Source organism: Bombus vosnesenskii, unplaced genomic scaffold (genome assembly GCF_011952255.1).
Source record: "Bombus vosnesenskii isolate JDL3184/JDL3185 unplaced genomic scaffold, Bvos_JDL3184-5_v1.1 scf7180000013276, whole genome shotgun sequence".
In the NCBI taxonomy this organism is placed as follows: Eukaryota; Metazoa; Arthropoda; class Insecta; order Hymenoptera; family Apidae; genus Bombus; species Bombus vosnesenskii.
Window position 1 is genome coordinate 1,117,036 of NW_022882934.1, and position 17,067 is coordinate 1,134,102.

Below are 17,067 nucleotides of genomic sequence, written 5' to 3' on the forward strand. Positions count from 1 at the left end.
CCGATGGTGGTTTGGGGTGTCGGTTGAAGACGGCGCGATCGGAGGCACGAGCCGAACTCTCGCGGCTCGGATCGGTGAACTCCGCGGTGTCCGGGTTATCAGGAACGTAGATCCGACAGACGGAAGGTCGAGAGCGGTTAGACATAACCCGCTAAATCACGTGGTAGCGAAAGAGGAGGTCCGTAAAGGAGCCGAACGTGGGGAAGCCACGACGAAGGCGCGCGACGAACGACTGGGACCGTAGGACCGTAAGAGATCCCATTACTGCGGGGCCTGATGATACGGTGGACGGCAATCGCTAATGGCCAATGGCACGGATAAGAGGAAAGCACAGAGTAGAGCTCGTCGAGAGGTTAGGAAGAAGCTCGCGAGCAGGAAAAAGACGGACTGACGGAACGGACGGAGCTAGCGAGCAAGAAACAACCAGAGGAGCGTGTCCTGGAGAGAGAATGGGCGAGGAGAGAAGCCGGCCTGGAGAGGAGGTGGAGGTGAGTTCGGCAAAGGCCGGTCGGGCACCTGGGCGACACTACCTCCTCACCTCTTCCAACTGCTCTCTCACTCACATGCGGCTCGATGCCCTAACGTAGTTCCTTTCGTTTGTGCGTTGCCTCATGCTCGGATCGAGTGCTTCCTGAATTGCGGAGATGCGTATATCTTAACGCTTTAACCAATAGACCTTACAATTAAGCAATATTCTGAGTTATTCTCGTACTTGCTTATTCTATGTAAGATACATATAAATGTTTGCAAATGAAATAATGTGCCTTTCATTTTACAACTATTGGCTGTAGGTATCAATTATTTTCGCCATGATCCGGCAAACAGTTGTATAAGTAGATAGGTACAGATGATCTGCAGCAGATGATCGAGTTTACGCTTTTATGTCTCGTCTCTTGCACTTGTTCCATTTCCATTTTCATTCACGTATTATCATATTTATTGTACAATTCTTTAATTATATCCCATTATATTTTATAGCTTATCTCCTGATATAAAAATCGGGTAGAAAGTATAAAAAAAAATCAAATCTTTTTATTGATAAAATATGAAACAATCTACATGAACACATAAAATAATAGCCGTTTATTGCCTTATTCTCCAGTGAAATACAATGTATAGTATGAGGTCGTCTAAATTTGATGAATTATTATTTTCGGAATAAAATTTAACTTGCTATATGTTGAATAATCCCATTATTTCCTATTTTCCATTGATCCTCTCCATATATTCATACGAGTCACATATGTATTAAACGCCAGAATACTATTCTGCAATCGTTTAAGAGGCAAAGAAAAATGAAAAGTGACGATTATTCGGCCGTTTCTGAAATGTTGATATAACGTTTCGCTGGTCTTTGCTCTTCATCCCACCATCGTGGGTCAAGCTCGTTCAGTTCGCGTCGACCATTAAACATAACGAGCCGAGAAGCACCACGCACGATTATCTCCGTAAGCGAGCATGCTAATGTGCCGACGATAACCACCGTGCATTCTCGTGTCCTTCATCGCTTACAACGTTGTACACGTTTATCGCGACCAGCTTCGCAACGAGCCACGTCCATGAAGTTCGGCTGGCAAACTCTGTCCAAAGTCCTTCGGCAATTCTCGTTTCTTCTTTTTCTTTTACTGCCATTACGATTCTGCTACCCTTCAGTTGCTGCGAGTAGCCAGTCAATTAATATTCACCCTAAAGACATCGGTGCTTATTAAATAATAGAACATCTTCTTTGTTTTCCGTATTTTTTATAGCTTACTTTCTCGAAAATGATTGTTTCTAGATTTATTTTTGGCAGATAAGCACCAATTATTAGACTACTGTCGTTTCTGTACCACTTATAGGATGTGTGTAGTCGTACCCTGTAATTTGTAGAAATAGCTCTGGGAAACGTTTACCTTCTGAGAATACCTTCTACACTGTACGACTGTAGTGTTCTATAATAAGCAGTTATTTTAGGTGTAAAATATACGCTTATTATTCATTGTTTATTGCCCTATTATCTTGGTTAATAGATTATTAATTATCGATTATTGGGTATTCTTGAGTCAGGAAATTTCAAGTTCCAAGTTTCGTGAAGGAATCATGAAATGCAACAAATGAAGTATTCTGTAAAGTTTTATTCAAAGAAACGCTTAAGAAAGAGGATAGATAACGTGACAAGTTTCTTAACGATGCAGGAAGAAAAATAATACGTTGGTCTAATTATTTTTTATTACTTAGGAGATAAGAGCTTAAGTAATCGAGTAAACAGTTTTAATGGATAAAAATAATGAGAATAAATGACATAATTAAATGTGAAACGATTATTATAAATCATTTTAATTCACTAATATTTAGATTTATTTTATACCATTTTAATGTTTCTGTTCCTGTTAAATCTATATAATTCAATTAATTTCACTGCATTCTACAGCGTTTTCGATTTAACAGAATCGTAACTTCAAACTGCTACAAACTGGATTTATAACCCTCGCTTCATTTTCATTGGTTCAGTAACTTTTGGAGTTCGGGAGAACGTTACGGCGAAGACATTCCAAAACTTTGGCTCACACGCTTTTATCCAACGTTCCGTCGATTTTCTCCGTCCATTTTGCCATCGCAAAAAGTTGATTGGTCGGTTGGCGTTGCTAACTCCAAATGGCCAACGAATATGTATAATAACGTAAAACAGTTCACTGATTCTTCGATTATGCATTTTGGACGTATCAAATATCATTAAAAATAAATAAAAACGGCAAATATAATCTAACATTTTAATATTTTCGATCTAGAATTTTATATATTCCTTTTACCATTTTTATTTTAAACTTTATCCTATCTACATAGGATTCCAAAGATTCCAAGAAAAGCACTTGCAATACTAATTTTTAAAAAGAATAACTATCTTAAAAGCATTTAATACGTATAATAAGAAATAAGAACTATAATGAACTATATAAAACTGACGACTAACTTTAAAGTATTTAAAACAATTTCCACGTATTCCTCGCTGGATAAGGTCAAGTGTTAGTCGATATTACACTCATTTCCAGTACAACGAAATAAATACAAAGCAAAATACAAAAGAAAGTACAGAAGATAAGATCCTGTGACATAAATTGACATCCACAGATAAGGATCTGCCAGGGATGCTTGTCAAATATCGGAACCGTTCAGCGAAGAAAATCGCATTTTGTCAGGAACGATCTCTTCATCCGGGCAAGGTTGAATCGATCGATTCGAAAGGTCGATGGGATTAAAGTTTCGAAATGTACACGGTTCGTATGCAACTGGAATGGTGAATCCGCCCCTGGCGCCATGGTGTGTGCCTGGAGATGTGCCATGGTGTGTGGTTGTTGGTTGCCGGCCGATGCCCAGTCTCCAGTCTGGCTGCAGCTGCGAACCGGTTATATACTTTCATCTGGCAGTCTTAGCACGGTCCCTAAAAGAGAATCCGATGACTATAGCCAGAGCGCAAACGCGAGGGACAGAGAAGAGAAAGGGAAAAGAGAGGGAGGTTAATACCTGTACGAAGGCACGCTTATGCATTGGAAGAAAGGACGTCGAGCGTCGCGTCGTTTTTTTCATCCGGCCAGCTACTCCTTCTGGTGTACCAACGAGCTCTTTTTGGTAACGTTCATCTTTCACTTTTTGTTTCGCCTTACACACAAGCCTGGTACAAAAGCTCGCGAAACTGGATAAATGGGAAATATGAGGAACGAATTATGGCCACGCTGAACCTCGCCGCGTCGTACGATCGACTAATTGGAGGCGCTTTCGTTGAAACGAGACGTTGATATCGGGGGATGTTTATATCCGATCGAATTGGCAATTTGAGCAAGTCGGGTTACAAAGAAAGCTTGTTGATAAGAAGCGGAGGTTGCAATACACCTTGTGCCTCGTACCTACGTCTTCGAACCGCTCGAAGGAAGAATTCTTAACGCTTTTGTTTCGATATGCGACAATCATACAGGAAGAAATCTTTTAGCTGTCAGATTAAAGGAAGGGTATTATTGATATCGTATATTTTAAATATTATTGAGATAAGAAGATTTAAGAAAGATAACTCGTCCAGTTCCCTCTCTGTAATGCGACTTAATTATCTTTCAGAAATCATATCAAGTTAAGTATTCGTTTATATGAAAGATTTGTTTTTAATAAATCAAGATCTATCATTATGTTATAACGATTTTAAGATGCCTACTATTGCAATGTTTAATTTCATTTCGTACACATACATATCATTTCTTCATGCGGCAGGATTTTTACATTGATTGATTGGTTACGTTCTAACTTTTAAGTTCATAATATTCTATGAAACGAAATGACATCATCAGCACATTGTTGAATTGTCGTTGAATTCATCAGAAAACGTTATCATATCGTTAATAAAAAATATAACATCCCATTTAAAAAAAAATTTAATTGACCTTGAAATTTTTCCCATTACCTCATCTGCGAAAAAGCTATTTATATAACATTATGTACCCTATCACATCAAACAACTTTCGTAAAAGCATTATTTTTGATATTTTTAGTTCTTAATGAGGATTTTCATTTGAAACATTGTGCACATTTTTTACATTAATAATTATTATTGCATCAACTATAAAATTACCAGGAACAGCCTGTAGGAATTATTGTACTGTATATATTCTACTATAGTAATTATACATTCTACTACGATTTACCAGATGATCGAATAATTCTGTTTATCTTATGATTATTTCAGCAAATCGTGGATTTTCTTATCCAGAAATCTATCTTCACATATAGCGAATATATAAGGTTTAAGGGTATGTATGTATCCAACTAACCAATTCATTACATGTGTAACTTATTATTTTATTTGTATTCTCTTTAGGAATATCCATGATATTTATTGAAGAACATTTTTTTATCAGTTTTCTACAAAAATGTCAGCACTAGCTCTAGGTACACGTTCGATACTATAAAACCATAATAATAACAAAATGAATCACAGATAAAAAAAATAAATTTATTACAGTAATAACCAGTAAGTAATTGGAATTTTCTTGCCAATCATTATCCGTACTTAACATTAATGCGATCGCCAAAGTTTTAATTTTAGCAAACAAGGAACTTTTTAACTTGTTAAGGAAATCATATCAAGCATATTATATCATATCAAGAACAATTTTTTCGTACCTTCCTCAAACTTAAATTGTAATTTGTTAGAAATTTGTTACGAGAAAAGACGTAATTTGATTTAAAATTCCACAACGAACACAGCAGCATCAGAAAACAGATATTTTTTCTGCACTCTATCTCAGTGGAGGTATCACAATCCCCTTCTCGATAGAATTCTTCGTGATCTTGATAGAAAGATCGCACGCGAATGAGATGACACTTGAAGCAGCAGGTAGTACATAGGTAGGTACATTTCACCGTGATAAATTATCAAAATGTATTGCATAATGAGAACTAGTGTGGGCTTTGAATTCATTCAATTTCATTTCAATGAAATCCTAGACAGGGTAAAGAAAGACTTTAAAGATCTTTTTCTTTGGGTCATCCTTGACATCTCATTCATATTCCGCCCACGGAAACGAGTTTCTTCTCTAGGTGAATATCATTGAATTTCTCGGATACTTTCTTACGCTTGGCATTCCATATAAGAGTTACCAAGGTCTACGAGTTGGATTTCACGATTGCGAGGATCGCGTTGCTGTCCGCAGATTATCGCAAAAAATCAGATAATAGAAAGGAAGATCCTCGATACGAATACATATGCGAATGGTACTTGAAACGTAATTACACGTCGTTGATACGTAATCATTTCATACATAATGTAAAATTGTTCAACTGTTCGAAATGAACTGCTTTCCGCATGGAAGGTTTCATTATGAAATGACCGTGTTTAGTACAATGTTATCACTCTTCTGCGGAGAAATGTTTCCACGATTCTAACGGAATACCGTCGTAACCAGCTATTCTTTTCTCGGATGCTTTTTAATTGCGCATCAACTTGGATGGGAACAGGCAAAAAATTATTTCCAATAAACTGAGGAACTAATTTATTGTGTTCATTACTAACAGTAATTTGAAGTACTACAGTTAATTTGAACTTCTCAAGCATGATCACATCCAACAATGTTTGCTGGCGTTTAGCCAACGTTGCAGATACCTTCACCAGAAGCAAATGATGCATTGAACGATATAACACTATTATTTGCAGCGAACGTTATATTTAGAGTTAACAAAGTTAGCAAAGATAATGTTAATAATATTCAATCAAAATAATATATAACTAAATTTATTTTACTAGGTTATTGAATCATCATGTAATACATTAATTTTAATCTTAAGTCAGTAAAGTTATTGTATTTATAAACTAATTCCATATAAAAAGTATATGGTATTATTGTAAAATGTTGAATTTCCCACTGCGTCTATATGATAATTTCTAATTTATATATTTATTCAGTCCAGACTACAAAAGTTTATCCATTTGGGAAATTTAAAGGCGCAAAAATCCACAGAATATTTATAACATTGAAAATGTATAAAATATTCAAAATGTAATCTTCATTATAATACTTCATATTATGGAATTATGAAGAATTGCTACAACTTTTAGGTTGTTGAAATTGAATGAAGTAATACATAAAATCTGTTAGTTTATACTTCGCTGATTACATCATAAAACCTATATGTAATACAGGTTTTAAACAGCCAGTTTTGCAATTTAATAGGTATATCACATAATCTATACGGAGCAGGAAATTTAACTATAGACCGTAATTCACTTGTAACTTGTGATTCACGTATTCGTATCAGCGTACGTGCCAAGACATTTCAATTTGTATTCATTCATAGTATACATGCTACTATTTTAAACAGTCTATCTTGTAGTACACCATAAATTCAAATCTTATTCAGGTTCTTCACACACACGTCAAATGTAACAAAAAGTCTTTGCATTGTGTATTTACGATTATTCTTCAAAATGTAGATTAGTATAACGATACCTTCATAAATAATAATAATAACAAAATAGTAAAACATTCGTATTATTTTAATATTTTTTATTTGTGAGTAGATAAAATACATAAAACATATAAAATTTTTAATATCATTATAATTAATACTTGATATCATTATAATTGAAATCATTATAATAAAATTTCACGTTAAGCGTTCACTGATAATGAATAATGTACTCATGATATTTATTGAACCTTATATGATTTAATTGATAATTAAAGATTACTTGGTCATATTATTTATTACATTTCTATTTTATAAAAATTAATCGAGTATAACTATTTTGTTCAATTATATACTACATGCGTCGGTTAAACATTTTTACAATTGAAGATATCCAAATCTTAGAGCCTCTACAATTCTTCAGTAGATCGCGATAATGAAACAAGAATTCAAACAAAGTTGGACAAATTATACTCACGAATTTGTTTAATGATATATGCTCGTCCTTTACGGATTTTTGCAATTAAAGATACTTGAATATCGTTTTTTAAGTTCACTATTTGATTGTGATAACGAAAGGAATAGTCTTCGGTTAGGTGTTAAAGGAATAAAACGATATGATTCCCATAAATTAGTTCTTGTTGGTAAATAAAAGAAAAAATGAATAAATGCAAACTTCCATGTTATTATTGGGATGAATTTCACAGTTACAACGCCTAAAGAAGAAAACTGACTAAGTGACATAAAATTCGGTAGTGATCACGTACGAGAATTCAGCTTTCCAGATGAATATGCGTACATTTGATGTGCAGTGAAGATCCATTGTGAACATGCTACATATAAAAATCACGTACAGTTACTTCATCCTCGAGTACATAAAGGAGTACGAAAGGTCAGTCCTCTTGGAATTCACATGCACGTACTTTTCGACCAAGGAAGCTCTTACAGTAACATCACGTAACGCCTGAGCAGGGAACAAGTCCTACGAGAAGAAAGACCTGTCTTCCTTAAATAAAATCTGCTCGCTATCTTGAAGCTACGTATGTATGTTGACCGTGAAGTCCAATCCTCTGAGTCACCGAAGAATACGATGCATTAACGAGCAATTGAACTAGCAGCCAGCACGAGAGTGCTTTATTTCTATGTTTTTTTCTTGGTGGTGCTACAGTTTGGGAGAGAAGAGTTTTCTCCTGTTTCTATCTCTGTGCTTTATCTTAATGCGTGACTTTTGTTTAATGGATTTTATCTTCTATTAGTTATTTAGTATCGTAAATATACGCTATGTAGATAATGTTCTGGAATGTTTCAAATGGAGTTCTCAACTCTATTGTAATCGTATTCTCTTTCTTTTGAATCATGTTACAACTTTGTGAAGAATACAATATAATTTGTAAAAGAAGTGTATAAGAATAGTTTTATGTACTATTGTTATTAAAATTTATTTTTGTTTAAATTTACAGTAAGTAGTTATTAATTATGTATTGATTTATATGTGTGAATTGTTGTAATAATATATAATATTTTAATCTCACTACGATAAAATCTTTCTTTTTCGTTTACCATCAAAAGTGTTGCAATATAATTGCAATATAATTTAAAATTCAGAAGAACAATGAGTTAACGAAGTAAATAAATGTATGAATTCGTGTTCGTATGTGTATAATAAAAATTCGATTTTATCAAAATTAAGAGAACTTTTTCAGGGACCAGGACGTACACATATGTACATCTATGGATGTACATAATTACGTTTGATGTGCATTTGTACGTTGCTTAATGTACATTTGACCATATAAAAGGTATTAATAACATTGAAAGGTAAAACAGTGAAATATGTATGTACATGTAAAAAAAAAATGCATGTATATGTTACAAATAAATACGATATTGTGCAAATACATTTTCTAACCACTATAAATAGTCATATATTTAAGTTATACAAAATTAGCAAGAAGTGAATTACTGTAAGTAGTTAACTTACCAGCTAAAAGAGTACAAGAATATAATTATATACTAGGTAACGATCGTTATATATAAATATAATTTTTTATATATTTCATTTTTGATTTAAAAAGACTTGAGAATTTTCAATTGAAGTATTATCTAATTTTTAATTTAAATCAAGTTCAAAAGCGTACAAATACAGTAAGCGACATCTAAACACAATTGAAGAAATACGATTAGTTACTGGTTCAATGAACTGAACTTACGGTAAGTACGTCCTGTACCTTGTTTTGGTACATGGATACAAAGCAATACGTCAGTAACGCATATGCTTGCATAGTAAACGCTTGTACGTAGATTTCCCTGGGAAATTATTCTTTCATTAAACGCATACCACGTACCATGTTCCTCGTCTGTGACACTACCGACGGCATCACGGATAGAGAAACGTCGGTAGGTTATCTTAGTCTTCAATAACATCTGCGCACGATAAAACAGGAAAATTCATAGTTTGAGAACTAAACTGACTTAAACTTAAGTGAAATAGAACCGCAAGATTTGATTTGTATGTTTGATTGTACGAGTGTCTTCTTTTTTAGGAAATCGTACTACTGTTTTAAACTCATCTACTTTTTTCCTGTAAATTCTTATTAATTTCTTGCTAATATAGGGTAAAATTACAACACATCGTATATGGAGTTCAAGGATTATTATCCCTTACATAAATGTTATTCGGTTAGTATTATAGGAATGTTAATTGCCATTAGTAACAATCTTTTATTCCAAAAGAGTAATTTATACATATTTTTGGGCGAAAACATAATATGCATTCCTTTATGCATAGTAAGGTGATAAAACGTGACGAAATATTTTTTAAATGCCATTTCTTAATTAATTAATTGACTAATTGTTAATTAGAAAGTAAATACATAATCTTTATGCAACAATATATTATCAATTTTTCTGGAACATCGTAAGAAATGTGTACATTTTACTTTTCACGGGAAATAACTTGAAATCTGTCTACATTTAGTGCAAGCAATGGAATGTTAATCAAACGTATGAAGCATATCAAAGAGTAAGAGATATTCTTACATCACAATAAATTCTTCTTTCTGTTATTCGCTGAAGAAAGAAGGAAGTGTACAGATATACAGCTTTCACTCAAAGTTATTATACGAGTGAGAAAGAAAGTAGACATTATCAAATAAGCAATACCAGTAATACTAATTAAACCGGGAAGGTCTTATGAAACCAACGATTGGTAGTCATTTGCTATTTCCTTTTTCCTTTGCATTTTTCTACGTACTTTCCATATTGAAGGATATAAACCGAATGCTTTTCATAAACGTGAACGATATAATAACTACGTGAAATCTCGTTGAAACGAACATAAAATTCTAATTATAGTTTGGTAAAATATAAACGAGGATACCAATATCGAGTTTTAAAAACGTGTATTTATTAATCTTGCAATCGACACGCTTCGTCAAGAATTTGAAAGGATACGCGTCAATTCATTTATTGCAATACAAGATTATAAATTACTATATTCTTACGTGCTAAATTTAATTAAGATTTAAGCTTGGGCATTATTGAAATAAAACGTTTGGAAGATAATTATTCAAATATTTGAAATATGGATCTCGCTTGATTACATGTTACGTATTCAATTATGTAAATAAATACAGATTAGTTTATTTGAATAAGTAAATAATATTTCGTCGGATTATTTTATCTTCCAATCTTCATCTTCCATTTTTCATTTCTGATATCTTGCATTTTAATAAATGCTTTATGAAATAATTTTTTAATTCCATAATTTTATTATGCTAATATTGTCATGTTTCTACATATTTCAGAAATATAGATTTTACAGTATGTCGCGCTGCGAATTAAATACAAATTAAATGAAATGACGAGAGTATGTAACGTTTTATCGTCTTTTTTTATCTTGATCGTTCTCCTTCTTTTCTTTTTAAATATGTTTATTTTACATGCAACAATTATGTATAACATTATTGTCACTGAGCCGGTAAATTTCTTGCATTAATACCTTATTCTTTCGGCTGAATGTACACGAGTGACATTTTATCGCGCTATCCCGCTGTGACCATACGTCTGTCTTTGTTGTTCTCAATAGAAAAACAAACAAAGACATACGGTCGCAGCGGGAACGCGCGGTAAAATGTCGCTCCTGTGCTTTTAGCCTTAAGTTTCCATTTTAATATCTCATCTACTGCTATTATTCGAATACCAAATTATACCGCAGCTCCACATAATTATGCTGATGGAACGTTTCAGTTTTCTCCCGGTCAAACTTTATCAGTATATCCTATGCTCATAAATAAGAGAAAACTACCATGAAAAAGTAGATGGTTTCGAGTTTTAATTAAAAAATTGTAACAAAAGCTGCTAAACTATTCACAAACCCACTATCGTTCTCTTTCCATTTCATACATTTGTCATAATCTTGTAACAAAGCTTTGAACTCGACGTATAGTTATAACGCAATTGATTCTTATTTATTTATTTATATAGAATATATTGACAAATGGCCAGAGTAGACTGGAATACGCTACGTAGTGAATATTTGTTGTATATTTGAATATACAAAATCTTCGAATTACTCCCCGTGAATCGCACGAAAGTAAATTTCTTTATTCCCATGAGCAGTGTTCAACTTGTCAAAAAACTTACTTATCGCTATAAATTTATTGAAGGAAATTCCAAAGTGAATTAAAAAGAAGTAACAATTCTACACTCTTCAATTTATCGAGTTAAATTTATTTGAATCATCTATATTTCATCTACCGATCAATGTATGTTCCGAATAGTAATTTTTCTTTCTAATTTCTTATTTATTTCTATTTCAATCTCAAACGTAAAGAAAAAGTCGACTTGCTCTAGCACTAGCCGTTTTCGAATCATGTTTCCTGATTTCCAGCTACCCATCTTTGTTCCCAGAAGCACGATTCTGTGGACGGGTGTCGAAACACAGGTGACCAAAGGATACAAAGAGGGGAAATCCGTCGGTGCATGCCTCGGGGAACACGATGGGCTGAATTTAACTCTGAACAACCGTACGTTTTGTGGTATTCTGTGTACGGTCAGTGCTCACGCCGCAGAACGAACATCAGACACCGATCTGTGCGCGCCTGTCTCGGTTCTACCTTCAGTTTGCCGTCGTGAGTGTACCTGAACAGGTGACCGATTCGATCGTTCGATAAACTGCACAATCGTCTGTCACCGATAGACGTTCCACACTTATTTTCTATGATTTTTCTTCCGAATGTTTCCAATAACTTATCCGTACACAGACTCTAGTCGTTTAGCGTAAATACGATCGTCACTGTTATCTGTATCGAAGGAAGTTCGTTCTCCCGATTGATTCTAAGCAGTATGCGTTTTCAGTATTTACAAACATAAATTTCGATTGTATATTTACAATGTCTAGGAAGTAACGAAATGTAAACACAACGAATGCGCATTAAACGAGGATACAAAAAAATTGAAATAAAGCGTAATTCATTTATCGTGGAATAAATGTTTAGTTGTAGCAATAAATATTTATTTAAATACTGTAAATGTTATTTCTAATTTGCAAGTCATATAATATGTATTTAGATATCAAGTATATTTAAAGATATTATGAAATTAGGAGACTTTGTTTATTCTCGCGATTCGATCGTCGTGAGTTCGAAGTCAACAGCGCCTGTAAACAAAGCCGTGAGGGTGATCGACTGCCGTGTGGGTAAATGGAGTTTATTGCCGTAGGCGAACGTTCAGTATACCGGCGAGAGCTCACCTGGCCAGGCGAACACGCTGTGTCTGTTGCACGGTTTATCAGTAACACGCTGACAGACGGCGGCGAATCTGAAACAACGAGGCTGCTTAAGCAAAATATCGTTTTACTACGAGTCGACAAATAGTTCTCGATAAAACGAATCATTGCGTACGACGAATCTCCGATAGCGGATAACAACGATTTTCTGAATGATCGCGAAAGTGAAATAAATTGTGTGACTCTCGAGTGAAGTGACATGTTACCAGTGAAAGTTTAGAAAGAACAATTTATTGCACAGTGTTTACCGAGACGTGGTTTCGTTTACAAAAGAATCGGTCGGAACAAGACATTGAAAAGTGCAAGTATAAGAAGGGAAATGGAAAATTTGATGCAATTTGAGAGTAAATAGATATCCGAGGAAGAAGGGACATGACGCAGTAAAACCAAGGGGACGATAGTTCTATGAAAATCGTAAGTATAATCCGATCAAAGTTTTCCAAGTTCGATACGCTTGTTCGTGTTGCGAAAGTTTTCAAAACTCTGTTATTCGTGATTTTTGGGAAGTTCGGCAACGCTTCTAGAGAGTGACAGGTATAGGTTAGACAACGCGTCTATCGTGAGTGACGCGCTTCTGCGAATTATGTCAGTGCAGAATTTCGTCGGATTTCTGATATGCAATTAGTACAGTGTGCAGTTACATACTAATTCCTTGAATCGGGCTTTAGTGTCTGCAAATTACCATAGGTAAATTGTAAAATATAATACATAATTAGACTTCGTGTGTGTGAAACGTCTGATGAAAATTTTAATAAATGTGATTGAAGTAATAATTTGGATATTTTCGATAAATATCTATCTGTATGAAAATTTCTAATGGAAAGTTGGCTTGTAAATTCTTAAGGGGATTGTTTCTTATATTCTCCGATTATTTATTATAATTTTAATTGTAATTGTACATATGTATATGATTCGTTCCAAAAGACAAAATACTAATACACGTAGCAGAATCTTGCGTGGAATTATATAGTTCGGATATAAATCTAAATTGTTTATTAAAATAGTACATTTTATGAATAACAGAGAATCGTACGATATATTAATAGGTACAGTTGTATAATATGCTTATAAAGTACATATGAAATCTCTACTTTCCATCGATTATACACCGCTATTTAATATGTACTCTTGTTGTTTGATATCTGTACAATCTGATGTACTTTTTAATAGGATTATTATGTCTTTATATTTTTATATGTTTATGTTTATGTCTGTATATCCTATATTCATAACACTACAACTGTTTCTATTGAATCGTTCCCCAGATACCCAGAATAGCTTAAGTGAAGTAATTAGAAATATTTTAAAAGTTAGTGATTCTTAACGTAACTTAAATTGAATCTGAGTCATCTATGACCCAAAAATAACAGAGTTAAGGGTTAATATACAATGCTATAAATTGTTGCTGCTATTAATATTATTATTATTATTATTATTATACGTATTAAATATACATTAATAGATATCTTTTAATAATATATAGATGTATAGTATAGCTAATGTTCTTTCCAAATATTATCACATATTCGATATTAAATGTAAGACATGAACTGAATTTGATTGCTGAAATGATCTTGCATAATAGCATATGCTTTACGCAGCACAATATAAATTGTGTAAGTTGTACGTGCTACTTTGTATTGTATCTACTTTATATTTATACGAATACTTTATATGTTTGTTCCTATGTTCGTTGGCAAAGAAGAATTCAAATACACAGTTAGGATGTCAATGCTGCAAAACCCGAACGCGATTGCCGGTGTCCTCAATTTTTTTCCCAGCACAGCTATCAATAATTAACCGCTAATAATCGTGACGCAATCTCGAATGAAATGTAAGGACAGCGGTTTAATTATTTTTCGCCTGTGCCACATAATACAATGACATTACGAAATCTCATTTCTCTTTTTCACTTACGACTGGAAATTATTAGGTTCTTTGTAATGATTTCTACGAGGTGTTTTCTTCCATGGGAGAATTCGTTCTCACGGAGTACATCTCGCTTTATATAATCGCGTCGAGCCCTCAGTTCTTCTTGAAGACGAATCTTGAAGCATGAAAGGCAACAAATTAGATCGCACATATGAAAGTAATAAAATGTGTAATAACGAAATAACGTAGATGGCTAACCAACGTATATACCGCGCGTTAAGCATTTTATGAAACTCGCATTTTATCTTTGCATAACTATGCAGAACACGATATAATGAGATAGTGTCTAATTATCAATAGCTGCAACTCGTGGGAATACTTTTCATTATTACGATCGTACAATTAGGTTTCGAAAAAACTGTATATTATGTTAATAACACGCTTTCGTTCAAAATTGATTCTTTCGCGAATTTTAAAATCAATTAAGCATTCTCTACTATATCAGCTATTGCATTCTCATTTGAAAGGGAGATTTACCGGAAAGATTTGTTTCAAGGAAAATGTGGATTTACTTTTATAAGAATCATATTATGTACGTATACACATAACAAAAACTTGATAGTCCTGTTTGTTTTTATTAAGCGTTTGAAACCTCGTGCAAGATTTATTTCGGCTACACCATAATATTTACAATATCTGTGTAGTCGGAGAGTACAGACAGTGCAATATTTCGTTGCTTCAATGTTAAAACTATTTATTCGTTCGACGATGTCTTAAAATTTTAAATCGCTAGTTTTTAAAATTGTAAATATCTAAGCAAGTCAAAATGATCAAAGTATTCGTTTAAGCGATTACGATCTCTATATTCAAAGGCGAGTGAAGTTTAATTCTCTTGAATTGCCTAATCGTTGTTGAGCGATGCGGATTGATGAAATTTATCTTGTTTTGTTTCTTTATCGTGTTGAAATATTAGATCTCTGCGTACGTACTTTATCAGATATCAAATATCTTTCAGTGTATATTAATTTGTGTATTATTTATATCGTAATAGAGCTTTATTCTTAAATTTAGTGTATTACCTATAGGTATGTGATTTTATACAGTTTTTCATTCATTGTTACGTGAAATATTGAACTTTCTGTTTAGTCGATTCTTTTTATAAAGTAGTTAAAAAAATGTAATTACGATAATTGAAAAGTGGAACGATTTAATCTATTATAACAACTTGAACATTTGTTGCAGTTTTGATTCGTTAATTAATTGCACTTTTAACTTTGTAATGAAATGTAGCCTGTTTAGTTAGTTAGAAATACGAACACTGTTACAGCCAATAACTAACTGGCTTCAGGACTGTAACACGATAGGAGCGATCAGTGTCCTGTAAGTGATATCTTTGAGAACATAATATGATGGAAACATTTTTTTACATTTACATAATCATTACAGTAAATAAAACACGTACTCGTAAATGTTATTTTTTCTTCCTATTCTGTGTATGCACAGAGAAAACCAAAATACATAACACTCTGTGAAAGAAATTTCTCACAGTTCGATATACTTCGTCTTTGGTTCTACGCTCATCCTATTAGACGCTTTAATTTTATTAAATTCTCGTCTCAACCGTAGAACACGTTTACGTCGCTCTTACATATTAGAAACGATGAAACCTGAATAAAATCTCTAAATCATTTCCTATTGTCAGTTACCAACGCGTCTCAGAAAAGTTCATTGCAAATAACTAAAAGAAAAAAGAAAAAAGAAATTACTTCACATTCCGGAATACATCACAAGCATAAACCATACAGTACATTAACCTTTTTCAAGGAAGTTATATCAAAAATCGTTACTACCATTAAGAAAAGAGCTAAGTGGAATTTAACGCAAACAACTTGCTACATATACATGACGAACATTCCAATGTTTTGCTCTTGATTGTATCATTCGACGATACATAAATTTCATAGTTATAGGAACGTTACAGCGCGTTGGAAAACGCGATGAGATCATTTTCCTAACTGTAAACCAGCAAGCAGAATGAAAATTTCTGAAGTCAGTCGGCACGGCACGAATCGAAACAATTATCAACGTAAGCTGTAATTTATCGTCGGTAAAGCATGTGCATTACACATTAAAGAGAGAACGGCAGGGGGAGAGACAATCGTGCACGTATCAGCGATGCGAGCCGGCCGTCACGCAACGATGTATCCTGTATGGGGTGAATTGGATAGCAGACGGTGGTATGGGGTGTGTCAATACCACGTGCGGTGTTATCATTCGGAAGCATGCATGGCAGGTGTAGGAAATGACGTCACGCACCTCGGAGTATCCCTGGTTGAAACACGACCTTACTGTCTATTTTCGACGGACCACCATGCATAAAAACTTCCTCTGCTCTCCCCAAGTGAAACTCACACAAAGGATGTCCTTGCCTTTCGAATTAACAACATGGTGTACCGTGGACAACGGTAGCCATCTTTTTT

At 33.8% G+C, this 17,067-nt stretch overlaps 1 protein-coding gene across 2 annotated transcripts in view; it reads left to right on the forward strand.

The window, feature by feature from the left end:
- Positions 1–12,479: 12,479 nt before the first annotated feature.
- LOC117231938 (cadherin-23) overlaps positions 12,480–17,067 on the forward strand; it is a 32,441-nt gene continuing 27,853 nt past the window's right edge. Inside the window, exon 1 of one of the 2 annotated variants that reach the window (XM_033490949.1) lies at positions 12,480–13,129. In XM_033490949.1, the coding sequence (XP_033346840.1) occupies positions 13,121–13,129 (9 nt within the window). In that variant the 5' untranslated portion in view covers positions 12,480–13,120. The remainder of the gene's footprint in view (positions 13,130–17,067) is intronic. The other variant, XM_033490948.1, reaches the window with a different exon arrangement.